Source organism: Sturnira hondurensis, unplaced genomic scaffold, assembly GCF_014824575.4.
Source record: "Sturnira hondurensis isolate 20B ecotype Veracruz unplaced genomic scaffold, ASM1482457v3 Scaffold0005279, whole genome shotgun sequence".
NCBI classification, from domain to species: Eukaryota; Metazoa; Chordata; class Mammalia; order Chiroptera; family Phyllostomidae; genus Sturnira; species Sturnira hondurensis.
Window position 1 is genome coordinate 408,054 of NW_028077910.1, and position 27,697 is coordinate 435,750.

General features: G+C 37.1%; 1 protein-coding gene and 1 pseudogene across 2 annotated transcripts in view; one reads left to right on the forward strand and one right to left on the reverse strand.

The window, feature by feature from the left end:
- Nucleotides 1-27,697, reverse strand: part of KCNMB2 (potassium calcium-activated channel subfamily M regulatory beta subunit 2) — a 237,723-nt gene that overhangs the window by 192,772 nt on the left and 17,254 nt on the right. The window contains exon 1 of one of the 2 annotated variants that reach the window (XM_037046494.1): nucleotides 21,719-21,839. The exons of the other annotated variant lie outside the window; for it this stretch is intronic. Within the exon in view, the coding sequence (XP_036902389.1) occupies nucleotides 21,719-21,783 (65 nt within the window). The 5' untranslated portion in view covers nucleotides 21,784-21,839. Of the gene's footprint in view, nucleotides 1-21,718; nucleotides 21,840-27,697 lie in introns of those variants that run through there. 2 annotated transcript variants of the gene reach the window in all.
- LOC118987385 (general transcription factor 3C polypeptide 6-like) lies at nucleotides 26,445-27,128 on the forward strand (annotated as a pseudogene).

Below are 27,697 nucleotides of genomic sequence, written 5' to 3' on the forward strand. Positions count from 1 at the left end.
TGATGCTGTTTTCAACACGTTCTGCCAAAGTCTTAAAACCACAAGCACTTTTAGAGTTTAATTTCCTGGAGAGATAATCTGCTTTCTGTTCACTGCAATCTAAGTGGGAAAGAGGATCCTGTCCAGAGAGTTTTAATTGGCCCATAAGCCTTAATCAGATGATGAATCTTCCTCTGTGGACCCCTCTTTTAGTGGATCAAGAAGAGCCTTGCTGCTAAATCTGACAACGTGGACAGACAAACCTTGTTAGAAGTGAGAACACAACATACACAAATACGACATACAAATGATGGCCTTGGATGGTTTCTCTTTGTTTTTTGAAGATCAGGATGGACGGAGGTATCACAGTCTTTTGCCAGTGGAACACAGCAGGTGTAAGAATCAACTCACCCATGCATTTGAGTGGCTCCTGCCTACTGGATGGCAATATAGCAGAAATCGGACTATTTGATGCAACATCAAGAGATAGGGATGTCTTTGTTTTTAAATACAAACTTCAGATCTGGGAGAGGGAAGGCGGGAGGGAGACCGAGTGTGTGAGACTGAGCAGACGCTGTCCTGCAATGTCAGGACAACCAGTGCCTGGGGCAGAGTGCCATGCAATGTCTTCCACTAAGCTGCACCAATTTGTCCTAGCCTATAAATGTAAGGCTCCTCTAATACCCAACCTTGGACCAATTTCTTGTTCTTGTTCCAGGATTTTTATGGTAGACCGTGGAACTACTCCAGAGCCAGTGAACATGCCTCTTGGCTAGGAGGCAAAAACCACCAAGCCACCCCTTTCATCGCCTTCTTGAAGCAGAGGTGCTAACCCCTTTGGCCAGGACTATCTCTTGGCTAGCTGCCTTTTGTCTGCTGCGTCTCCTTTGTTAGTTCTCTTGCAGAAGCTGGATATCACAAAACATCACAAAAATAACTCTTTCTGGTGAAGTAAGTGATTTTGGACCCAGGCTTTCCTGGCCCCTGAGAACAAATGGTTTAATATAGAGCAACCCAGACCCCAGGCTTCTACTATTCCCCTACCATTGTATCATTTCAGCCATGAGAGCAGAAAATTACAATAGTATAGAGGGCAATGAACAGCTTGTTTGGAAACTCAAAGGAAGGAGCCACTAACTCTGCCTGGTTCCTTCTTTTTTCCCTTAGTGTTTCAGAGTTTTCTGAGTGCTTTTATGCCATCGAAAGAATGCTCCACGACGAGGATAGGGCGGACATCGTTTCCACTATTATAAATGAGAGCTCGGGGCCTCAGCAAGGGTAAGTAACTTTCCAGGATTACACAGCCAGTCAGTTTTAGCCATGACAAGAAAATTTATTTTCTTCCAAATTCTATCCTCTTGAGGTCATCATGGTGAAATAGTTAATAGAAAGAAAATCATTATTTTAACATTTTGTGACTCAGTCATATTTAAAAATAATTGTTTGCATTTCTGAAATGAGTATATGATCACATAAGATCACCTCCAATTACTGAATGAAACAAGTGCTTTGATAAATTTGCAGCCAAAAAGACTAAGACCCTTTTAAAAATATTTGTATAATTTAATTCTGGTTTAGATGAGAAAATAAGATTTAGCCAATGGCCATTATAAGATTAGCAAATGATCATAGCATAATTGCTTATATTACCTTGTGAAATACAAATACTAAGTGGATCATATTTTAAATGTCCAATTATCCTGAACACATAATAGCAGTTTTTATAATAACTTTTTTTCTGAGACAGGCATTTTAATATACATTAATAATTTTAAGGGGACTTCCGCCAAGATGGAGGCATAGGTGGAAACACTGTGCCTTCTCCCACAACCAAGTTTGAATACAACAAAGGTTTGGAGAAACAAAGACACAACCAAAGGACAGAAAATTGAATTATACTGAATCCCGACTACATCTAACCGTTCAACGGGGACGGTAAGAGGGGTGGAGCCAGCAGCGAGCAGGGTCGGGCAGGACAGGGCCCCCGANGATGAAAAATATTAACAGTGAAAGGACAGCAAACACACAGCTATTAACAACCACACCTAAAACAAAAGCAAACCAAGAGGACAGCTAGATCAGGAGTGGAACCATAGAAATGAAGAACACATGGAGGGTTAGAAACAGGGGGGTGGGAGGGGGAGAAGGGGGGAGAAGGCACAGAAAATAGAATAGATGGTAGGTAGAAAATAGATAGGGGGGAGGGCGAGAATAGTGGGGGAAATATAGAATCCAAAGAACTTGAGACACGTGGTTATAAACTAAGGGGGGCTGAATGGTGGGGGAGGGAGGGTGCGGGTGGAACGGATTGAAGGGGGGGGGAATAGAACAACTGTAATGGTATAATCAATAAAATATATTAAAAAAAATAAAAAAAAATTTAAGGTAGCCATTTCATCCATCATGTAAACAACGTGCACTTTAAGACTGCCCAAAACACATTATTCCTCTTTCCTCCTATGATGAATTAGACATAAGAAAATTATTCCATGATTTGAAAAGACTACTAAGACTGTTGAGTTCTCCTCACATTTTACATACATCATTATCTTTCAACCATACATTTTACCATTGAGGAGCTAAGTTTCAGAAAAGTTAAATAACTTGTTATTTATGATCACTATTTATGGTCAACTATTTAGTGGTAAAAATAATATTTATTTCAGGTCTTTTCTCTATGCCATGATGTTTCTCAAGAGAATATATTGTTTAAATTTTATAAATGTACACATTACATTTCTGGAAGATCTAAAGAAGACATAGAAAAATGAATGTAGAAACAGTTGAGTGCAACTTAACTTGTGAAGAGGAATTAGTGATGGATGTGGGAAGAGATTAATGAAAAAAGTGATCTGTTGAACAATTTCCATCTGTATTTGTAAAACCAGGTAACCCACGATCTGGATAATGAGAAAGCGATAAAAATATGTTAGTCCTGTTACTTATCTGATTTTAAATGAGCTTAGGGTGATATAGAAAAAGTGGCAGGACTTAAGAATGTAACCTCTAAATTGAGGAAAACAGTTCTGACAAAAATTATATTTTTATGAGAGAGAGAGCTGTGGAGATTACAATGCACTTAGGCTACGTAAATGGTGTGGGGATATTCCAAAGGGGATTTTAAATAATATTCCAAAAGGGATGGCAACTCTATGATATAAAGTTTTTTTCCTAATGCAATTCAGCTTTGGTAATGTTTTCTCCATTGAACATCATGAATACACATTGTAGGCATTTTTACGTTACTCACAATTTCTGAAAGGTGGCATTGGTTGATGCCTGCCTGGCTTGGGATTCAATGTCCTGTCCTCCCTAAACTCTATTTTATACCAGTAACAATCATGATCCCTTCTCTATATCTGAAATTATTTTTACATGCTTTATTTTAAATTGGCTTTTACTCCATCAATAAATCCTAGATGATTTATCATTTATTGCAGATTGATCATTTATTGATGATTTATCATTTATTGCAGATTGTCTTAGATTTGTGTTCCTATGTTTGTAAGTTAATTCTTCATAGCTCATACTAGCTAGTACATATATTTTAAACTTGATAGGTTTAGTTTAACCTTGTTTGAGAGAAGAACTGGTATAATGACTTAGCAGCCTTCATACATTTTACATAAGTATTATCATATATCCCACGACCACACCATATCACTCCCTTTTTTTCTACTCATGGGGTAACTCTTACTTCTCTAACCACCCAGCCAAAGTTAGCATCTACCCTCTCCCCACCCCAGCCATACTTATAATATATATTTATATTTTCACAGCATTTATCACCAGCTAAATTTACTGTGTTTGTCTATTGTCTTTCTTTTATTATCGTGTCTCCCAACTAGAATGACAGCAGCACCAGGACGTGGACTTTAACAAGTCTTGTTCACATTGTATCACCTACTACGTAGACCAATGAGTGACTGAATAAATGTGTGAATGAAAAAGAAAAACTAAATATTTACACCTTGAACCACATGACCATTTTCCCCTAGTCAAAGTTGATTGGTCAATGGTCAACCACCTGATTCAAGGGCAGCCAATCCTTAAGCTTAACAGGGATGTCTGACTGGTCTGATATGGAAAAGATGTATATATAGTGGGCAGCCCTAAGGTAGAGCCTGAAGCCAAGGTGAGTGAGGACAAATGGAATACGTAGGAGAAATACCAAGGCAGAGAGCGAAAAGATATGCAGAGGAGATGAAAAGCTCCTGTGGTTCTGTAGTGAGAAGAAGAGGAGCCCTGAGAAGAGCCAAACTAAGCGACAAGAACCTGCTGTCTAGATTCTCAGGCAACCTTGATCTGAAACAAGCCTCTACTTCTGGCTCTTCCTCCATGAGGACTTGCTCTCCCTGTCATCTCCTTGTCTGTGATATACTGTGCGTTTCCTTGGTTTCTGAGTCCTTAGTGGACTCTACAAGTGTCTAATCCAAGTATCCTTTTTGATTTCTCATTTAGAGTTCAAGGTCTTCTGTTTTGCTCTTGGAAAAAGTCATCTAACATTAGAACAAGATTTTACAGTTTACAGAGTACTTTCATGTATGTTATGCCATTTTGTCTTGACAGCAACTACTCTCTATGAGAGTGCTCCTTGATTTCCTCTAGGCATGGAATATCTCTATGAACTTGGTTATCACTTTCATCTCTCCTTGAACATGGATCACAGGCTTTACTTGTGTAAAAGCCTTACCTTTGCTGCTATACGCAAGGCATCTAGAAGGCAGAAATGAAATCCTGTTCACTTCATTCCCCACAGTGTTTAGTATTATACCTCATACAACATTATAGCTAAATTAATCCTGTTCAAATGTTGAACTTGTTTTCAAGACTGAAAGAGAAGTAATTCCATAAACTGTGATTGGACTTATCTATACTGAATTTCATCTTAAATTATGAACTCTGTAGCTGCTATTTAAAATATTTCTTTCCTAAAACATATGCATGTGTATGTTTTTTCAAATATTTATATTTGTGGTTAGACTTACAATTATAATTCACATAATATTTACAACAGTTTCTGGAGAACCTCTCATGCTGTAAATTTGTAAATAAATGATAAAGAACACTTAAAACAAGCACTTAATTATAAACTTAGTTCCAGATCCATTTTTAGTTATTTCAAACCTTTGTTTAGATATTTATTTTTCAAAATCATAACCTCTCATACTATGTCTCAACAAAGTTCTTCAGATTTGGTGATTACTTTTTCTTGCTAGCTAGAGTGCTATTCTAAGAATTGAATGAATAAGGTCATTATTCATGGGGTTCACATTTGCCCCCAAAATTCTAGAATTTATATTTGTTTCATCTTGCTCTTTTATTTTATAGATGCAGAACTGAAGGGGAACAGTGAAAAGCTTACCAATAGTCAAAAATCAAAATGCACACAATGACAAGTCTTGCTCAAGGGCAGTAAAAATAGCACTGGAATCATGTATAAGATGAATAAGTATTCCTTTTAATTCTCTCCAGGTATAAGGTTCTAAGCAACTATATTATATACTGAGGTCATACATCATAGGTCCTTGGTAATCTTACATTACTATTAGTCAGAATAGAGGGAGGGCCAGACAAGACAACATTTGTTTTATTAGCTACTGTGTTCAATGGGTATCCAAGCATTCATTGATTATTCAGCAAATATTTATTGAGTGTCCGCTATATCTTGCTATGTAGTATGCCAGGAACAGGGGCATTAAGATAAAACATGGAAGGATACACACAAACAACTGATTACAAAATCCCATGGTAGGTGCCAAAGTAGAACCTAATAGTTAACACTAATCTAGATATGCATGAAGGAGAGAGACATTAACCCTGCTTTGAAGAGTGGAAAGATGGTCAAAGAGTTTTATAGACAGATGCTTGAACTGAGTTTGAAGAAAGAGTTTTCAGATAGAAAATACATAAATGGACCTTCCAGAAAGAAGAAAGATTATGGGCAACGGCATGGTGATACCAAATGACAGGGGCTGGAGGGGTTAACTGCAAAGGTGCTCAGTTTCGATGGAGAGAAGGTGTTGCAGAAGTTTGGAAGTGAAAGGAAGATTAGGAAAGGAGGATGGCTTGAAAGTTCATCCTAAGAAGTTTTGTTCTTTGTCTTGGGGGCAAGTGGGAGCCATTGGGGGTTTTTTAGAGTGAATCAGCAATGCCAGAGTTTTACAATGCAGAAGATGATTTGGTAAGGGCAAGGCTCCAATAAGGAGATGGTTTCTCACGTTGGTATATGTTGTCAGAGCATTTTAGAGCAAAGATTGCAAGTGAAATAATATTTTACTCTCAATTACCATTATTGTTCTTCATATATTAGCAATTTTAAAGTTCAGAAATTAAGCATTGTTGGCTAACACACGTTTAAGCACATAGTTAAATACCATTCCAGAAAGCACATTATGCCTTCCTGTCTCCCTGCCTATCCTTATCTTCTCTTCACTTCAGCAGGGAGAAAATAAAGATGCATCACAGAGTACACAAACAAGTGAAAAGGTAAGCAAGTGGATTATCCACCTTCATGCAGGAGGTGTGTCTGATGTGAGTGTCTTTAGGTACATGAGGATGAGTGATTAGAATAGGGTTTGAGTCAGTGGAACTGGCCTTGAGATCCAATTTTGGAACACCTTAGTCATATGACTTTGCAAAGTTAACTGATTTCTGTGAGCCTTGGTTTGTTCATCCTTAAAATGAGGGAGCTCATTACTGTCTTAACTATTTTATAGGGTCATAGTGAAAATCTATTAAGATAATGTCTTAAGTACAAAAGTGCTTAATTGATGTGATGAATGCTTCCAAATCAAGGTATACCCAGCGAATACCAACAGCAAGGGATCATAAAGCATTATTGCACAGACCATCTTCAAAATGCCTAAGTACAAATATTTACTCCAGAAAATCTTACTGTCTTCAGGTGTATACCTCTGTGATCTGTTTTCTACTCTATACTGATGTACCAATATAAGAATTCATTTCTATGATTTATGGTGTCTGGTTTGAGAACTTCACCATTATGAATGTTACAGAATGATTATTTCTCTAAGCAAATAGGACATTTTCTAGGACTAATTGCATGGAATAAATACTAAGGAGGGGTGGTTGAGTCAGTGCACATGGTTTATTTTTAATTAAAATTTTTAAAGGAAAATGGTTTTGTACAGAGAAAAGAGAATTTCAGGTGCAATCATATGATTTGTTTATTTAACTGGCTCAATTAAGTATGAAATTATATCCATAAGGAGAATGTGTCAATCCACATAGTTGCTCTCATTTACAAATATTCTTTCACTATTCAACTACCAAATATTGACTTAACACATTATTAGAGGTTGGTTGGGAAGACACATTAGCAACATTAGAATTGGAACTTCAAAGCATTTGCAACTCTGGCAAACTTGAAGGCTTAGGCATTCTTTATGCTCTCTTTGTAAAGTAATGACTATGGTTGGACCATACAGAACTGATCAGAGCCCAAGTGAAGAGCCCTGTTCAGCTCTGGTCAGATAACTGTTCAGGGCTACCTGAACTGTCTGGCCCCGTTTGAGGGAGCTGAAATGAAGGTCCCCGGACACCACCATGGTGAAAAAAATATTCTCGGTAAAAGGAGCCTTACAAAGCTTTCTTCTTCTTCTTCTTTTTTTTAAACTTCACCTTAGAATATGAAGATTTGAAACTTCAACTACTACGGTACTGTAGCAGGTTCCTGGCCAGTAGATGGCTCCCTCTTTTTTTTTTTTTTTTTTTAAACCCAGGATGCTGTCCAATGTTCTGCACTGGGAGGTTCAGAGTAGCCTATATCATAAAAATGATGAAGTAATGGAACTTGTGTCTTCGAGGTGATTTTTTTTTTTTGCCTAGTTGGGTGAACTCGAATGGAGAGATGTATTGAATGTTTTAAGTGAATCTTCCTTCTGTTCATAATTAGTATGCCAGTTCATTGAGGCCTTTCATTCCTGCATATTGACAGACTTTCCTTCAGCCCTTATTTCTCATCCATGCTGCAAATTGATGATAAAGCTTGTAGGAGATCTAAACTGTCTTATTGTAAGCAATACTGAAACACTTCCATGCATAGCATACTTTTCATTTCTTTTTATATAATACTATTAAGCACCTATCATTAAAAAAAACTGAGTTATTTTCATAACCATAAACTTATTCCAATCTATGTTATCTAAATTATTAGATATCATCTACATGTTAGGTGATGCTAGTTAAAAGGGGAGCTATAGGAAAATGATTGAGGAGTAAAACTACAACATAGACACCCGCATGTAGGGCATCCAAAAAGTAGAAAGGATGAAATTATAATGAATTAGAGATTATATTCAAAAGACACACAGAGCCTCAGTGTTTAGGAAAGTATGTGATTAATTTGTGGATGGTAACAGGCAGATGTGGTGCTGTAGAAACAGTACAAAATATTTAAATCAGAAGGTGGCTAGTTCTCTTTCTTGGGAAAAACACTCGAAATGTGATTTTCAGTTTCCCAATTTGCAAAATGATAAAAATACAATATCTACTTCATAAACTTGTAGAATGATTATACTCTATGAGGTAGTATCAGTAAAACTTTGGTGCAAATTATAATGTAAGATAGCATACTTTTTTTCAAAGCCTTTTTCTTATTGGCAGAGTCGATAAATTCTATTTTTTATTACCTCTTTTTGTAAAAAAAGTAAATAAAAAATAAAACTGCTGCATTTTGTATTCCTCCCAGAAGTCATTTCATTGTGAGGAGGTTTTCACTGTTGTAGCTGATGGTTCTGCTCCTTGTTCCACTTGATCTTTATTCCTGAACCAAGTGTTCAGGCTTCCCCTCCACAATGGCTATTGACAGTTAAGTGGGCAAGGACTGAGGGATGAAGCCTTTGTTATGAAATTATCAACAAAGGAAACTTATTTTAGCAAGATCGAAAGGCACCATTACTATTGGTCACTGTGCAGAGAGAGCTTGGAAATATTTTGTGAACTTCTATTGTGCTAGTATTCATTTTAATGAGACCTGATTTTCTAGTGTTATAATTACTGAAATATTTTCACATTTTCTCCACACACTTTTCCTTTGTCAGACAATAAAAATTCATGATTAGAGGCATTCATTTTTGTGGTGGCAGGGCATGGTGAGTAATTAAAAAGTAATATGTAAAACATGGTCCTGTAAACTTGTTTCTTTAACATAATTGTAATTTTGTGAAAACCAGAAAACCTTAAAAGAGAAGCTTAGACATGAAATTTTAGAAAACTAGGTGGGAGACTGAACTTTTAAGATAGTGAATAGACTTGTAAGGGACTGGAAATATATTGAGAGTATTGAAGACAAACTAATTCCTTCTGAGCATTAAGGGAAACATCATGTATAGAAGAAAGAGCCTGTGCAGACCAGATTCGATGTGATAACTAACAAAAAGGAAGCAGATGTGGCTGCATTCTGCCTATCTTGCTCAATGCCAGGAACAGGGAAACATTAGTACAAGGGTACAATAGGAGTTATACTTACAGGTAATAACATAATTTTTAAATTTGATCTTAGCACCTTATGATGTGAATCAGGATAAAAAACCTCCAACAAACAGATATGAGTTGAAGAAAACAGATGCAGAAGCCATTGCTTGAAGCAGTTCTGAGTCACTGAATTTTGAGACAGCAGTTCTGATTTTTTTAACTCACTGAGAAAGTCAAAGACAAATTTATCTCCCTGAAATATTTATATTTGTAAATTCTTTACATTTTACAAAGATTTTTGTATAAGTTAGTCTCTTAGATTAATGAGGTCAACAATGTTTAATGCTTCACATTGTGAGAAGAACATTTCTGCTACACTAATGAAGCTTCAATTCTGAGATATTTAAGCAACTATGCACAATGTTTTGGAGGCTCAAGGAGGAAACTGACAGAGGATATAAAATAATTAGAGTACTGTAGTTTACATCTATTATTTTATCTCTCCTACATCCCTTCCTTTTAGAAATTGTCCCTTTTTCCTGCTGTGATTCTGGTTAAACCATCAATCTGATGGCACTGTTTCTTATCCTACCTCCACTGATGAGGTCACACATCTTGCCAAAATGAATCAAGATGGCAGATTAGAATGCCTTGTCCTTCTAAATATTATGATTGGTCACCAGGATTGGTCCAGGGCAAATCAAAACCAAGTAATGTCTTGTGGAGTCCTTTCTGAGGTAATTATTTGGATGCTTGAAGAGAGATCCTCTATGTCTTTTTGAAGGCAATGTTTATGTCAATCTAGAGTTGCTGGTGGCTATCTATTCTTAACACATGGAGAGAATTTTCTGGGAGATGTAGCCAATCCAAAAGAAAAGGCGCCAAGAAATGAAAGTAGGATATTTTTGAGCATTTGGATCTAGCTATGCCAAAGCTATTCAACTTTTGACATTTTTACCTAGTAAGCTAATATGTTTCATATTCACTTGGATCCAGAGTTCTGAATAATGGAGAGAATCAATTCTAATTTTATCTATTATCTATCTATCTATCTATTGATCTATGCATTATCTTAAAGATATTGCTGTACATTCCAGTTAGGGTAAATGTATTTATTCAACAGCTGTTATTTGAGTGTCTCCCAAACACTGAAGAATCCCTGGTTATTCTGTACTTCTCCCCCTACTCACCCCTCCCCATTTTTTAGCATTCCTGCCTTTAAAAAAAATTATTTGTTTATTTCTAGGGAGAGAGGAAGGGAAGGAGAAAGAAAGGAAGAGAAACATTAATGTGTGGTTACCTCTCATGCGTACCCTTCTGGCGACCTGGCCTACAACCCTGGTATGTGTCCTGACTGGGAATCAATCCAGTGACTCTTTGGTATACAGGCCAGGGCTCAATCTACTGAGCCACACCAGCCAGGTAGCATTCCTCTTAAGAGCTGTAAAATACTGTGGCCATTAAACTGATTGAGTATCCTCATGATCATAGCATGAATGTTATCAGAAGGATTTGTACTCTTTCAAAAAAGGAATTTCTTCCTCTCACATTGTGGGTGCTCAAGATTTCACTGGTATTTATAAGCACGTATTTGGAAGTATTAACAATTATCTGTGATTTCAAATAAATAAACAAAGAAGTATCATGAAAGAAACAGCAGAAATATAGTTCCAAGCTAGTATAGTTACAGAAGTATAGAGATTGGTCCAGTTTCAACAATTATTCAACAGTCTTTTAAGTCTGAGAAATTTGTGAATTTGCTTTGACCCAGATAAAGGGGAGAAAAGACACAATTCTTTTTCTGCTTTTTGATTATATATCATCTCATACATCTCTGTCTGCTTATATGTTATTACAAATCAAGTCTTCATATTTGTGGTGGGATTATGTGGGGAATTAGGCTTTCCATATCTTAGTTTTCTAGGTAACTGAAAATTACCTCCTCAAATGACAAAATTGTTTTGTAAGGTATTTGAAAGGGATCTTTTAAAATGCATTGTATATTTCCATATTTTCTTATATAAAGTATAGTGATAATAATATAGCTACCCTTTAATAAGTAGATTGCATGTGGTGGTCCCTGCATTAGCCATTTACATTCAATATTTCATTTATACCCACTTTTGTGATGGAAGAGATAAAATCCTCATTCAAGAGAGGAGTAAGTTAAGGACTGGAATAGGCAAGTAGCTGAGCCAAGATCACAAAACCACAAGGATGTAGAGCTGGGATTTGAATTCATATCTCTCTGACTCTATGGCTGCCATTTTTAACAGTGTCATCATTAAAAACACAAAGTGTGTGCTTTGCAAAGATTAAATGATGCTCACCCTTGCTTCATATATTCTAAACTACTTGTCTTAGTGCAAATGGCCTCACATTTCTCTTTCCTTAGAATTATGTCTGCCTTTTATAATTTCTTTTCTCTATTTTCTCCCTCATTGTCAGAATGCTAACTCTAACTCATTGCTATTGTAAGTAGGCCTGCTTAGAGAAAAAAAATGTCTCTCCCATTTCATAGTTGCTTTTAGTCTAAGTAGGTTTTCTAGGATAAGTCATTTTGAGTCCTTTGTGTAGCCATGTTGAGTCAATAATGATAATACAGTGATCATCTATTAAATATCTTCTACGATCCATTTAGATGTATTACATATATAGTCTAATTAATCTTCACTTTAGACATTTCTATTGGTTGTTCAGGACATTTCCCCCTTATGTTCTAGGTCTCAGATAAACTTCAAACAGAAAATATTGACTGGTAAATGATACTTTCCTTAATTGAGCTACTTAGACACACACACACACATACACACAATCATGTGCCACATAATGATATGTCAGTCACTGATGGACTACATATGTGATGGTGGTTCCCTAAGGTTATATCAAAGAGCTGACAAATTTCTGTCACTTAGTCATATCATACCATTGCAATGCTGTAGCACAATACATCATGCACCTGTTTGTGGAGATACTGCTGTAAACAAACCTATTGCACTACCAGTAGCATGAATTATAGCACATGCAGCTACAGTAGTGAGCTATACCACCTAAATTCCTGTAAGTGCACTCTATGATGTTTGTACAATGATGAAATCACCTGATTGCATCTCAAAGAACGTATCACTCCCTGTCTAAAACAGCACATGACAAATGTATAGATGCATATGTATAGACAACACATTTATATATGTATGTAGACTCAAAAGCTTTGATTACTTACATTGACCTTTCTGACTCTGGTCAAATATTAGCAAGGGTAAATAGGGGAATAAGAAAACCCCAAATGCGGATATGCCAAATCCACCTTCAGTAGAGTCATGCCATGCTGGTTGGGCTGTGATTTAACTACCTCTGTTAAGTAGTGGTTGCGCTGTGATTTAACTACCTCTGTTAAGCATCTTATTAATTCATGTGAATATTCATTATTGTTTACCTGCAGTACCTAGAGCTACAAGATGGTAGTACATTTATCTTTAAACGAACATGTCTCAATTACAGGAACAGCAATGTGTCTTGCTGTGATTGTTCCTTCAGAGCCATTAGGTGGTTAATCTGCAGAATGTGAGGATGCATTTTAAAGCAAAGGCTGCTTGACACTTTTGTAAAGTTTGCATTGTAAATGTATCTTCAGTAAAATGATTTTTGCTGAAATATCCCCACCTGAGCAACATAAATATGAAGTTCTCAGGATTTTTACACACTTATCTAAATGTAAGGTGAGGGGATGGATTTTGTTGTTTGCCTGATTTCAAAAAAATACTGAATGGTTTTCTCCTTTTTGACATTGGATTAAAAATAGAAAACAGGGAGACAGTGGTTTTCTGAAAGGAGACAAGTTGTATTAGCTAAATGGACTGGTTTTCTGTTTCCATGTAATTTTGAAAAAAATTTTAAGTCACTTGTATGTTGTAATCTATATGAGTTTTCTCTGAGCTAAAATTGCCAAGCAGGTGAATGTGTGTGTGTGTTTGTATACAAGTGTGCATGTGTGTTTGTGCGATGTGGCCAGATGATGCCTACTTGAATGCTGATACCATTGCACTTTCAAGATGTGACTTAGGTTTCTATTTGAACCTGTAGCTACATGTAGGTAATAAAGAATTACTATCTTCAAAAGAAATCAAGGAAGACACAAACAAATGGAAACATATACTGTGTTCATGGATTGGAAGAATTAACATCATCAAAATGTCCATACTACCCAAAGCAATTTATGGATTCAATGCAATATTTATTAAAGTACCAATGGCATATTTCACAGACATAGAACAAAAAACTTTTTTGCTTAGTAAGCATTTTATTTCTTTTTATTAAAATTTATTTAATTATTTTTCAAGTATAGTTTTCTGTCTATTACTCCCATCCCACCCCCCGAGCTCCCCCCTCCCTCCCATTTCCACCCTTCTCAGTTGTTGTCCATATATCCTTTATATATGTCCTCTGAATCCCTCCCCTATTTCCCCTGAAATTCCCTCCCCTCTTCCCTCTGGTCACTGTCAGCCTGTTCTGTATTTCAGTGTCTTTGGTTATATTTTGCTTGCTTGTTCATTTTGTTGTTTAGCTTCCTGTTAAAGGCGAGATCATATGGTATTTGTCCTTCAACACCTGGCTTATTTCACTCAGCATAATGCTTTCAAGTTCCATCCATGCTGTTGCAAAAGGTAGGAGCTCCTTCTTTCTTTCTGCAGTATAGAATTCCATTGTGTATATAAAACAAAAATAAAATACCTAGGAATAAACCTAACCAAGGAGATAAAAGACCTGTATGCAGAAAACTACACAACACTGAAGAAAGAAATCAAGGAAGACACAAACAAATGGAAACATATACCGTGTTCATGGATTGGAAGAATTAACATCATCAAAATGTCCATACTGCCCAAAGCAATTTACAGATTCAATGCAATACCTATTAAAGTACCAATGGCATATTTCACAGACATAGAACAAACACTTCAAAAATTTATATGGAACCGTAAATGACCCTGAATAGCAGCTGCAATGTTGAGAAAGAAGAACAAAGTAGGAGGGATCACAATACCTGACATCAAACTGTATTACAAGGCCACTGTCATCAAAACAGCCTGGTACTGGCATAAAAGCAGGCACATAGACCAATGGAACAGAACAGAGAGCCCAGAAATAAACCCAAGTCTCTATGGTCAATTAATATTTGACAAAGGGGGCAGTAACTCTATTTTTATGGAGTAAAAATAGCCTCTTTAACAAACGGTGTTGGGAGAACTGGACAGCTATGTGCAAAAAAATGAAACTTGAGCACCGACTTACCCCATACACCAAAATAAATGCAAGGTGGATAAAAGACTTAAATATAAGCCGTGACACTATTAAAGTCCTAGAGGAGAGCATTGGCAGGAAAAGCTCAGATATTTCACGCAGCAACATTTTTACTGATATGTCCCCTAGAGCAAGGGATATAAAGGAAAGAATAAACAAATGGGATCTCATCAAAATAAAAAGCTTCTGCATGGCTAAAGAAAACAGCATTAAAATAAAAAGACAACCAACTGTATGGGAAAACATATTTGCCAATGATACCTCAGACAAAGGTTTAATCTCCAAAATATACAAAGAATTTGCGTGACTCCACTCTAAGAAGACAACCAACCCAATTAAAAAATGGGCAAAGGACTTGAACAGACACTTCTTCAAAGAGGACATACAGATGATCCAGAGACACATTAAAAGATGCTCAATATCGCTAGCTATCAGAGAGACGCAAATTAAAACCACAATGAGATACCACTTTACACCGGTCAGAATGGCTATCGTAAACAAAGCAACAAACAACAAATGTTGGAGAGGTTGTGGGTAAAAGGAGACCCTGGTTCACTGTTGGTGGGATTGCAGACTGGTACAACCACTATGGAAAACGGTATGGAATTTTCTCAGAAATCTACAAATGGATCTGCCTTTTGGCTCAACAATTCCACTGCTAGGATTATATCCTAAGAACCCTGAAACACCAATCCAAAAGAACCTATGCACCCCAATGTTTATAGCAGCACAATTTATAATAGCCAAGTGTTGGAAGCAACCTAGATGCCCATCAGTAAATGAATGGATCCAAAAACTATGGTACATTTACACAACGAAATTCTATGCAGCAGAAAGAAAGAAGGAGCTCCTACCCTTTGCAACAGCATGGATGGAACTTGAAAGCATTATGCTGAGTGAAATAAGCCAGGTGGTGAAAGACAAATACCATATGATCTCACCTTTAACAAGAACCTAAACAACAAAACAAACAAGCAAGCAAAATATAACCAAAGACATTGAAATACAGAACAGGCTGACAGTGACCAGAGGGAAGAGGGGAGGGAATTTCAGGGGGAAAGGGGAAGGATTCACACGAACAAGTATAAAGGACACATGAACAAAAACTAAGGGGGGTGGGAATGGGAGGGAGGTGGGGAGAACTGGGGGGGTGGGCTAGGAAGGGAGTAAAAGACAGAAAACTGTACTTGAACAATAATTAAATAAAAATATTAAAAAAGAATGATCATCTTCAGTGAATGACATTTTTAAGCATTGTTCCCACTTTTTTTTTACTAATCCAAAAAAATATTTGGACTAAGACTATACCTTAAGAGCAAACAAATGGAAAAGAGCATTATAGACCACTAGAGGATTTAGCAAATTAACCTTAAGTGTTTTTACTAGAAATACTCCATAAATTATTATTTGGATATTTTATGGGAAATTCACATTAGGGATAGAAACACCCTAAAGTGCATCTAGTTCAACCATCTTTGGATGCTTCCATTTAGTCTCATGATATTCCCTTGCCAGGAAAAGGCCACCCTTCTCTAAAGCAATAATCTATTTTCACTTTATTTAATTTGTCCATTCTCAATAAATATTCCTGGAATTTTGGATGTAATTTTGAGTTTCTATATTTATGCTCTACTCTGTCCTTGTTGCCTTGTTTTAGGGTTCTGTATCTCATTAATAGTTATAAATGGTGTTGTTGAATATTATAGTATATCTAAAAATCCTACTCTTCTGCCTGCCATGGGATTTACACTGTGAGGATGTGATTTTTTAGAATCCCATTTCCAGCACCAGACCTCTTAGAAGAGCCAAAGGAGATGCTGAGGTTTCAACCCAGAATTAGAAATGAATTGATAACTGGAGGGATGTAATCAGTGATAGTTATGTGTACCTGACCACATCTGCTGGGGTAATTTAATAGAATAGTTGGAAGTGCTGTGAAGAATTGCACTCTGGGGAAAACAAGGCGATGTGATGCAACACTGTTTGTATAAATCTTCTTGTCAAGAGGTATGTATTTATTCTTTGGCAGGAAAATGTGCTTATGATTGCTGCTATGGCCTCTGTCCATGCTTTAATTGATTTTCCTTAGAAAATTTTTGGTTTTTCTCTTAGGTAATTCTACATTGCACTCTTTTCTGCCCTAGAGAGAGTAAATGCATTTCAGGAGGTAGTTCTCCCAAACTGCACACTTAGGGGTACATTTTGGAAGAAACTGCGCTGTATTGCGACTGCCAGTGGCTGCTTATGTGACTTCAGGTTCATTATGACTTTTAATCTTTTTTTCAACAAACAATGCATATTTGTTTAAAATAGTTTAAATAACACAGAAGAGCAGAAAGTAGAAAATGTTCACTTACATCCCAGCTTCTTGCTTTCATTTTCTAGAGGTAACTACTATTAGTCATTTGTCACCTGTTATTCCAGACCTTTTACTATGTACATCTAGATATATGTATATTTTATAAATAAAACATGAATTTGCTACATATGATATATATATATATTTATAGATTTTTCAAGTTTGTTTTTAGGGAGAGGAGAAGGGAAAGAGAGAGGGTGAGAAACATCAATGTGTGGTTGACTCTCGCACGCCCCCTACTGGGTATCTGGCCCTTTACCCAGGCATGTGCCCTGACTGGGAATTGAAGTGGCGACCTTTGGTGGTTCACAGACCTGCACTCAATCCACCGAGCTACACCAGCCATGGCTGATATATATATATCATATTTACAAATATGTTTTGTAAATAAACATATTTACAAAATTAATATATATATATTAATTTTTGTAAATATACTTATTGATTTTAGAGAGAGAAGAAGGGAGAGTGGAGAGGGAAGTAGAGGGAGGAGAGAGAGAGAAATATCAGTGTGAGAGGGAAACATTAATTGATTGCCTCCCATACATGCAATGATCAAGAATCAAATTGGCAGCCTAGGTATGTGCCCTGACGTGGAATTGAACCTGCAGCCTTTTGGTGGTATACAGATAATGCTGCCACCAACTGAGCCACACTGGCCAGAGCTACATGACATTTTGCATCTTAATCTCTACACTCGAAAATATTTCTAAGACATCCTCTTGAGTGAGTTTAACTTCATGTACTTTAATCTTTTTATTGCATTCAAAGTATTCTAAAATACAGATATGTCATAGTTTATTTTACTGAAGAACCTTTATGTTGTCTTCAAATTTTCAATATTACAAATAATGCTGTAATGAAACAATGGCACCTAATATCCTCACACACTTGCGAAAGTCTTTTTGAGGAATACCTGGCTACAAATAGAATTGCTGAAACAATGAATTCATTCTTTAAATTTTTTAATAGGTTCTGATGAATTTTTCTTCAAAGAGTTTTGATCAATCTATAACCCATTGTGCGTACATACAAAGAGTCGGGCAAGTTTATTAAATTAGCTCTGATTTTCTTGAGTATAAACTGGAATAAATTACCTTTTTATCAAGGTTAACAGGATTAGATGAGGTAACACATGTAAGCATCTAGAATGGTACCAAGTGGGTGCTTGATAAATCTTCATTCCTATCTGTCTATTTCTCCAACTGTTCCCCTTTACACAAAGCAGGGATGTAGCAATTACTGGTTGGATCCGATTTTTCCACCTGGTTTATATATATATTTAGTGTTTCCAGCACTCCAGTATTTATACCTACATCAGTACTGAGTTTCTGAATGGTTACAGTTAGTTCCAATTGGCCTTGTCTCTACATATAGATCCCTGTCCTCCTGTGACGCACGATGCTCACCCTAATCAAAATCTCAACCTTTTCCAAGTACTTCGTAGATGTCTTCTCAGTCTTCTGGTTGGGACCCTTTTGTTTTCATGTGTTTTGGAGTTTTAAGACATGGATTTCTAGTTGAATGATCCAAAATCAAAGTGTCGGCATCTACTTATTCTGATAGAAAGTCGTAAGGGAGGCTCGGAGAGATTTGTGGCTGTTAAATTTTAATGCTCTCTGTCTCTGTGCCCAGCCGTGCACTCCTTTGCTGTAGGACTCAGAGGCACTTTTTCTGAAGTTCCCATACTTCCACTGAAATATCAAATCTAGCTCTCTTCTTATGCATGGAGTAAACCAGATCCAGAAAAGTCACATGAGTTAATTAAGATAACATAGTTAATTAGTAGAGAGGTAGGCATAGAAGCCAGCACTGGAACTTCCCAGGTATAAATATGTAATATTGTGCTGTGTATGATGTTACTAGAAACTGTATTTATACAAGAACTGTCACTAATTCTACCCATGCTAAGTCTTGGTGATACTATTTAGATTTGACCTTGTCTGCACCAAAGCAGATAACAGCATTTCCTCTCCCCTTACATACATACTATAGTTGCTACATCCCAGCCTGCGGCTAAAAGGCTGCAGTATTTCTATTCCTACTGAGTTTTGCCATAAAATGCCATCTGCAAAAAGTAAAAAAAATTACAAAGTGAGCATTTCCAGCTACACTAACACTGGAATCCGATGCAGCGATATTAAAGAATGATGGGATTTTAAAGTTGGAAGGACCTTCTACATTGTCTAATGTAATTGTTCCTTACTTTTAACCATGAGGAGATTTTGACCTAAAGGGATCAGCCTTTTGCTGTGAGTCTCAGAGCATTTAGTTTTGGAACAAGGATAAAACCCAGCTGTCCCAACTCTGGCGTAGTTACACGCCTCTGTACAGCTTTAATGTAAAAACAAATAAACAAGAAAGCCTACTTCTCAGCATTGTTTAGTGTTTATTGATACAAAGGGGATCATGCGCCACTTACAGTAATCTCTTAAGATTTTGTAATAATCCCTGCTTTATCCCACTAAACTATAGCTGTAGCCCTGTGCTTAATAGGTTGAAATCTATTGTTTATAATGCTGTCTTGTTCCTGTTCAAACAACATTATCCTTGTGACAAAAATTTTATGGATTCATACTCAGTTTCATAGCAGAAGGAAAGGATAAAGCATGAGAACAAAGTTTTCATTTGTGCATTCAATTCAACAGGTATTTTTCGAGCACTTTCTATTGCCCAGCATGATCTTTGGCACTTCTGGGGATTCAGAAGGTACACGTGGCATATTGTGACCTCAGAGAACCCATATTCTGTTGTGGGCTTCTGAGTGTCCAGGAACATCTGGAGAATAACGCAAGTTGTACCTGAGGAGGTGGAACAGTGTAGTGGGTAGAGCCATAGGCTTTGAGGTCAGGCAGTGCTGGGTTTGCAACCTGGTTCTCTTATTGACTAGCTGTGGCATTTTGGGCAAACAACTTTAGTCAAGGCTCAAGTCAGTGTTCTCATCAGGGGATAGAAATAGCACTTACATCATAGAGTTATTTCAAGATTCCATTAAAAGACAAGACAGAAATCACTTAGCACATGTCTGACACATAGTGCTCAAAGATGTCAGCTAATGTTCAAATCTTTATCATTATATGTTAGTGAAGTCTACTGTGCTCTTTCGAAGCACACTGGAGAACAAAATCAATATCTCAATACACTTAGAGGTAGAAAATTTGGGCTTTAGATCTGAAATACCTAGATTTTATTGATTGACTTACTGGTTGATTTAGCTCTGTTTGTGGGGCTCAGTATAGCCATTTGCTCACAGAACTTTCAAACTTTGAAGAAGAGTCCTCGGGGTAAAGTTAGGAATAGTGGTCATATCACTGGAGTGGGGGTGGGGTATCTTCCATTTAATTTTGACTTATTTGTGTTGTGAGAAATGTCCATCCAAATGATCTCTGTTCTTGGACAAAGGACTCCTGACTGGTTGTCAATTACTTGAGTTCCCACCTTGCCTTATCTTGGACACTCTTCATTGCTAATAAATTATGCCCTTAGAAGAAAACATTTGAACCAAATAGTACAAGGCATTTTGAGAAGACTTGAAGTATTTTGTTTGGTGATCTAAGATAAGCTAATTACTTGCCAAATCTTCTTCCTTCCTTCCTTCCTTCTTCCCTTTTTCTTCCTTTTTTTTCTTTCAAGTTTTTTTACATATATATATATATATGTATATGTATATACCTATTATATATATATATAATATTTCTTTTTTTAAACAGGGAAAATAAATTAAATACAGGGAAGGGAAATGGCCTTAACAATGTATCTGTACAATTTAAAATATAAAAGTTATGCCTATTTTGAAATGAAAGGTTTTATAAGTAACTTTTCAGTCAGTCTATTAATAGTCACTTCAAAGTGGTAACATATAACAGAGCATATTAGAATATTAGGGATCCATGAATGTCTGTCAGCTTGAATTTGTATATATTTTCTCATCACTAAACATCCTGTGATCTAGTATGCAGAGTAAGAGAACCCCCCGTAAAATAAGACTGCTGTTAAATGTGTTTTTGTAAATTGATTTCTCTATATGCAGAACCATAAATCTAAACATACTTGGTAATTAATACTAGTAGAGATCAAAGACTCGTCACCTAAATCAACCAATTAAGCTACTTTTTTCTAGAATCATCTAGATATTTATATTCATTCTTCAAGTCAGTTTACTTGTCTAGACAGAATTTCCTTCAGAAAATTGATCAAATAGAAGAAAATTCTTACAGTAAAATAACAAAAATTAGAAAGTCTGAGAAAAACCACACACAACCCCAATATATTAGAGTTGGAACCTGCAAAACGTGAATTAGTACCATGCCATCTTTTAAAATATGAGAAAATACACACTAGAAACAAGAAACAGCCCTAACTCCAACTGAGAGAAGAAAAATCACTTCCCTATGAAAGAAATCATTTCCACAAGTGATAGTTTCCCTCTACTCCAGAGTTTGCAGCTGTGCAGATAGTTCCAAAGCCAGGAAACATGGGGTTCTTCAGTTTTCCATTTTCTACCCATTTTCTGAAACATCCACATCAACACTGTTCTCTTTACTTGTAGTTTATTTCTGCATAACCACCATCACCCATTCCTTTACCAATTCAGAAGATGAAGGCAAAAAAAGCACAGTTCTCTGGGAAATTCTAGCTTACCTATAGTGTATGTCACCCTGTCGCATCACTCTCTGCGTTGTTGCTCTCTCAGTTCTTTTCAGCATGCCCACAGGGCTCCTGAAATGATCCAGGAGTGTCCTGCACACTTGGATAGGATAAAAGAAAAGAAGGAAAAGAGAAAGTGCCCAGGGGCATTTGTACCAAGATGCAGTGCTCATTGGTCAGTGCCCTGCCTGGCTGTGTGGGGCGTGGGGCAGAGCATTCAACCATGCAAGGTAAATAGCAACCGGCCTGGTGCCTGGTACAATTATCCAAAGGTAGCAGAAGGGCCACTGAAGCGCAGGGCTCAGAGGGGAGAATATTTACTCCAGCACTCCTCTCTTTTACAGATAAGAAAGCCGACAAGTTGGAACATCCATTTATTTATAGTTTAAAAAAACTGGAAATATGATCCACAAGACAGTCTATGTAGTTTGGTGAAACCTCCTTCAGAACACATTGTGGAGGATGATGGCAAAAACCTGAACGCTGACAGAAATGGGAAGGACCTGAAAGGTGATCTAATGCATTCACCTGGCTTTACAGATGAAAAAAACCCAGGCCCAGAGGGTTAAAGCCCCTGTACCTGTACTGTGGGCACACAGCGCAGAAGACCCACAGATCTTGTCAACGTGCAGTGCCCCTTCTTCTTTAAATAAAATTTACTGGGGTGATGATGGTTCAGAAAACCCTACAGGTTTAAAGTGTACAACTCGGTAAAACATCATCTGAATACTGCCCCTTCTTAGTTACCCCAAATACATCTTTTTGCAGTTTTGCAGGTTCTACCTTGCTGCTTCTCTAGACTAGCAAGTTTTTCTATTTCCCTTTGGTTGTATTGTAAACAATGTAGCAATGGAATTCTTGAAGTTATCTGTGTATTCTATGAGCAATTTAAAATTGGCTTGGCTAAAATGAGAAACTTCACACTAGTCATAAGAAACTCTAAAGAGACGCAACAATGCAATCTGGTTAACATAATAATAGCAATAAAGAAGAAATTGAACATTTTTTCTTCTCTTGAAACAAGCTAAAAACAATTTACAAATTTACTCATTAATCCTCATGGAAGAGCTTCAGCCACGTCACTCCCTAAGAATGTGAACCACAGATGTCACAAGGCAGGGTGTGTTCAGGATCAGCAAGCACTGGTGTGGGGAATCAGAAGACTGAATTTCAGGGTGTCTTGGCGGTGCTCACTTGCTGTTTAATATGGTTGAATCACAGAATCTCTCTGAACCTCAGCTTATTTACTATTTACATGGGAGGAGTTCAGTAAGGTGGTCTGTAAGATGCCTTCATGGACAAGTTCTAAGTGATTTCACAGATGTCTGAGTCTGCAGCTTAGATTTCCTCTCTTGATACTCTTGCTTAAAGTCTTTCCTAAGGCTCTATGACTTTATTGTTCTTCTAGATCTTTTCTTTTTCTTTTCCTTTTTCTAAGAGGAACAAAAAAGACAGTAGTGTTTTTTCTGTGTCAGGGCTGGTGAACCAATAAGCAGAAAGAAAATGACGCCATAAATGGGCAATTACATTGCTTGTCCCTGGTGGGATCCTGATAGTCATTTGGGACATTTTAAGTTTTATTTTTTCCATGACTCACCTTTATTCCTGCCCCCTTACTCTTAGCATCTGACTTTCTAGTTCTTCAGATAAACCACCTGTCATGAGTTCTTTCAATATCTTCCTTCAAAATGTGTCTACTCTTAACTCATCCTTTTCCATCCTAGAGAAAGACGAGCCTTTCTCATTCAAAAGTCACTCACTATTGGGGTCTTAATCCAATGCCCAATTCTTCTGGGTCAGTGGTTCTCATACATGGATTCATAGTAGAATCTCCTGGGAGAAATAATAAATAATACAGGTGCCCTCCCTTCCCAAATAATTCAGCTAGGATTTTTGCAGATCAGGGATAGGCATTAGCATATTGTAAGGGTCCTAGCTGAGCCTAATGTTCAGAAAGGCTTGATAATCAGTGCTCCGGGGTCTTGAAGTAGTAATTAATCTTTGTTTATGCTTCAGTTCTAATCCATTTTACTGGCTCCTCATCAATCTATAAATGTGCTCAGCCGTCTGTTATCTTAATAAAACACCTTTCATTGTGCCTCAAGCTATGATTGCAAGCATTGTCTTTCTTCCCACTTTACCTTTTGCTTCTGGCCAGTCCTGAAATGACTTTCTTTGAAATCACCACATGGCCAGCAGAGCCCCTCTCTCTTCATCATCCCCAGGCTCTCTGCAGGACCCAGCTATCTGATTACCATCATCTGTGTGAATTTCTCTCTTTCCTTGGCCTCTGTGACCATGCATCTTGGTTTCTTTGCAAGGTCCCCCAAAGCTCCTTTAAAATTATCTCTCTCTGCATTTTATCCTGGTGTCTTTAAATCCTCAGTTTGTTCTCTCCCCAAGGCGAGTGCCTAAATTTAAATGGTCACATCCGTGAAAATGGCTCTGAAATCTTTCTCTCCCTCCTGAGTTGCAAGTTACATGCTGCAGAAGACATCCTCATCTGGATGTCCTTCCCTCTCCTCCAACTCAGTATGTTCCAAACAGAGCTCAGGCTCCCAGCAGTCTCGCTTCTCTGTGATCCCCGACTAAACTCCAGCCATCACAGTTTTTCCAGGTTTCTGGGCTTAAAACTCTGGGTTTCTGTCATTTTTGCTTCTCTTATTTACATTCCATATCCCATGAGTCTCCAAGTTGTATCTATTTGTACTTTCTCAGACAGCTATTTTCTCCTCATTTCTAATTATTATTCAAACATTTTCTAAGCCACCGATCAATTATCCAGTCTGCTATGATATTGCATACCAGTTATTTCAAACTCCCAGTCAAAATTAGCCTTCCATCCTTGGTGGTCCCAAAGCACTGCTGGGGTCTAGCATGCAGTTTAGCACTTTCTACCTTTTAATATATCAAGGCATGTACAGGTTTCATTAGTTAATTGTTAATATCTTGATATTAGAGACTATATCTTTCTTTTTTGGATATAGTTAGTATTAAAAGCAAGGCACTTACAATCAATCTGATTCAACAAACACACATATACAAACATCTATAATACAATGGAAATTGTTTTGAGCTATAAAGGGTGATGACATAGGGATTTGTTAACATAGTGGGTGCAGCTAATGCATTTATAAACATTAGTTTGAACTGATCACCATTATGCTAACAAATAGTTTTATGTGTCATTTCATTCCACCCTCCCAACAAACCTGCAGGGCCAGTATTGTGCAGAAACTTATACAGAAAACATTAAATAATTTATCCAAGGTGACACAGCTGGTATTGGAAGAGCAGGGGTCAAATCCAAATATAAAATCTTGTGTGCTTAATGCCATGGGAACCCATTAGATTAAATCACACCCCCTGCTCACACACTGGGAGTTGATGGACTAGGGAAGAAGACCCTTTGCTAGGGGAAGGTTTGTGGATAGTGCAGAGCTTTTATTCCTGAAAAGCAGTAAAATATTCTGTTAATTCCTTTTCCTACTTGCGTTGTTCCTGTAATTCCCCAGTTACAGAGTCAATCCGAGGGGCAGGTGGTGTGAGGGCTTTCGGTTGTAGTGTGTGAGGGCACTTCTCCAACATGCCAGGTTCTCTGGTTTGTCAGTCCATCATTTACATCATTTCCCTTTTCATCCTGAGAGCACTGTCTTTAAGAGATCTCAGTTAAAACGACAAGAACCTTGGTCTTGGTCGTATGTTTTTATCAGCTAACTGCTGTGGTAGGATTTGTTCCACAGCTTCATGGGGTCCTCTCTAGCCAACTGATACCTGTGACAGAGTGGGTTGCAGATGAAAGGGATATATGTCCTTCACACAACACCAGCATGCTTGGGGGTCCCACCAGTGCTTTCTTTTGAAAAGTAATCAATATTAGCTTGCAAGAAATCTGAGGACAAAGGAACATGTCTTCTAATCTTTTTTATCGATCTTATTATCTTCCTAGGCTATGGCTCTGAATGTCACATATACTTATTCCCTAGAAGTAGTGTGAATCTGAGTTCTTTATGGAAAATTAGAGGCACCGGTTCCCTATCTTTTGAAAGGGAACCAGTAACTAATTGTTAGAAAGAACTGAATTAAGTTGGTTTGCAATCGGGTATTTATTCTGTATCAGAGAAAAAGGAAGGAATTGTCTTTTCTAATAAGGTGCTAGGTGATTCTGATAAGAGAAAGATTATTTTTCTCTAAAAATAAATGTTTATATATACTATGAATTTCACTATCATTTGAAGGTCTATTCTAAAGCAATAATAAGGAGTAGTCATGGTGTTTGGTAGTGGTTGTAGTTTCAGGATTTGCCTCTGATAAATATTTCAGGTTTGAATTCTTATTTGAAGTTATTCAAATTCACCTATAAGAAAATGCTCTGAAAGTTGTCATTTAAAAAACATAGTGCTTTGGAGTTTCTTGGCCATGGTTACTAAGAGTACAGACTCTGGAATCAGAATTGGATCACCTGAGATTGAAAATATGCTTCAGTTTCCCTATGTGAAGAATAGAGATGATAGGAAAACCTACTCATAAGTTATTTATCAGGAAAAGATGACATAATATAGTGTCTCACTCACACATAAGTAATCAAGAAATGTTAGTGATTAATTTTAATATTTTTGAAAAACAGTTTAATTCTGGTATATTCCTTTTCAGTGATTTCTTCCAAGTCCTTACACTCTCTTCTCTGTCTACTCTCTCAAGGTTTTGTTTTTGGGAAAAACAATTGGAACAATCCCGTAGTACCATTAAGAATTCTGGAAGGGTGGGATCATGGCAGCGGCTAAGGAATGGAACTGGGAGAACAAGGAAGAGGAGGAAGTGGAGGCAGAGCAGCTGGTTCTGGTGGAATTATTATTGATTTAGACTTCCTCTCAAAGGGTGAAAATTAACTCATGATTTTGGAAACTGACACTGGTCCACTCTGCAGGTGGACAGCTACGTCTCTGATGGAGATTATGAAGACACTGCTGGGACCTGTGTTATTTTTGAAGAAATTGTTGACCATGTAGATGCAGAAGACAATAATAAAACAATGCTAACATCTAAATGTCATACAACAAAGGAGCTCAATGTGACAAGGACTCATTAGAAAGGAGAAGGAAGGAGAAGAAAACATACGGTGAGATGGAACGGCTGCAAATCAAGGATAACAATTTCTCCTACAGCACCAACCCAATCTGTAGCTTCCTACATGAAAATGAAGATGAAGTTGAAGCTCCTCCCACCCCACATGGATCTCTGGAGTGGAATGAACAAAAGATTCAAATGAAAGGTAATTCAGACCCGAGTTATGAACAGGGGAAACCACCACACTGGTCCTCTTACTGATGTCCCTTCTTCTGAAATACAATGTTTTGTTTTTATGGAAATGCAAGGTACTTCCTTAGAAATTACTACTAGATGAAATGTTTTTCATAATAATTAGTCATGAACTTTTAAGAGTTTTTATATATAAAATAATTGGTTGTGCAAAAAAAAAAATCTCTGGAGCTGACCAGAGAATGCCGGATGTTGGGTGACATTCTTGTGCTCAACCACAAACTGTCCCTTTCTGTCTCAGGCATATTCCCAATCATTTCCTGCAACCAAATGTCTTGTCCATGCATCTGTTTTCTAATTTTGTTCTCAACAGGCCCAAATCTATTTCGTGTTTCATAGGTTTTTTTTTTCATCAAACCTTGTAAAAAACATCCAGACCAAGACTAGCTCCAAACCAGATTTTTTTTTGCTTGTTTCTTTCTTCTAGCATGGTGCCAGATGGCACTTAGGTAGGCTAATAGGGGAAGTCTGTTTCCTTCCTCACATTTTATATATCTGTCATAAATCTTAACTGGCTTTAGATGAGCAGCAATTTGGAAGTTCAAGTTTTAGGTGAAGGCTCTGTGTGAACTTCACTTTAATGTTTTATTAAAATTGATGACTTTGTGAGTATAAATTAATTTGATACCATTTTAGGGGAAGCTTGTTGACAAG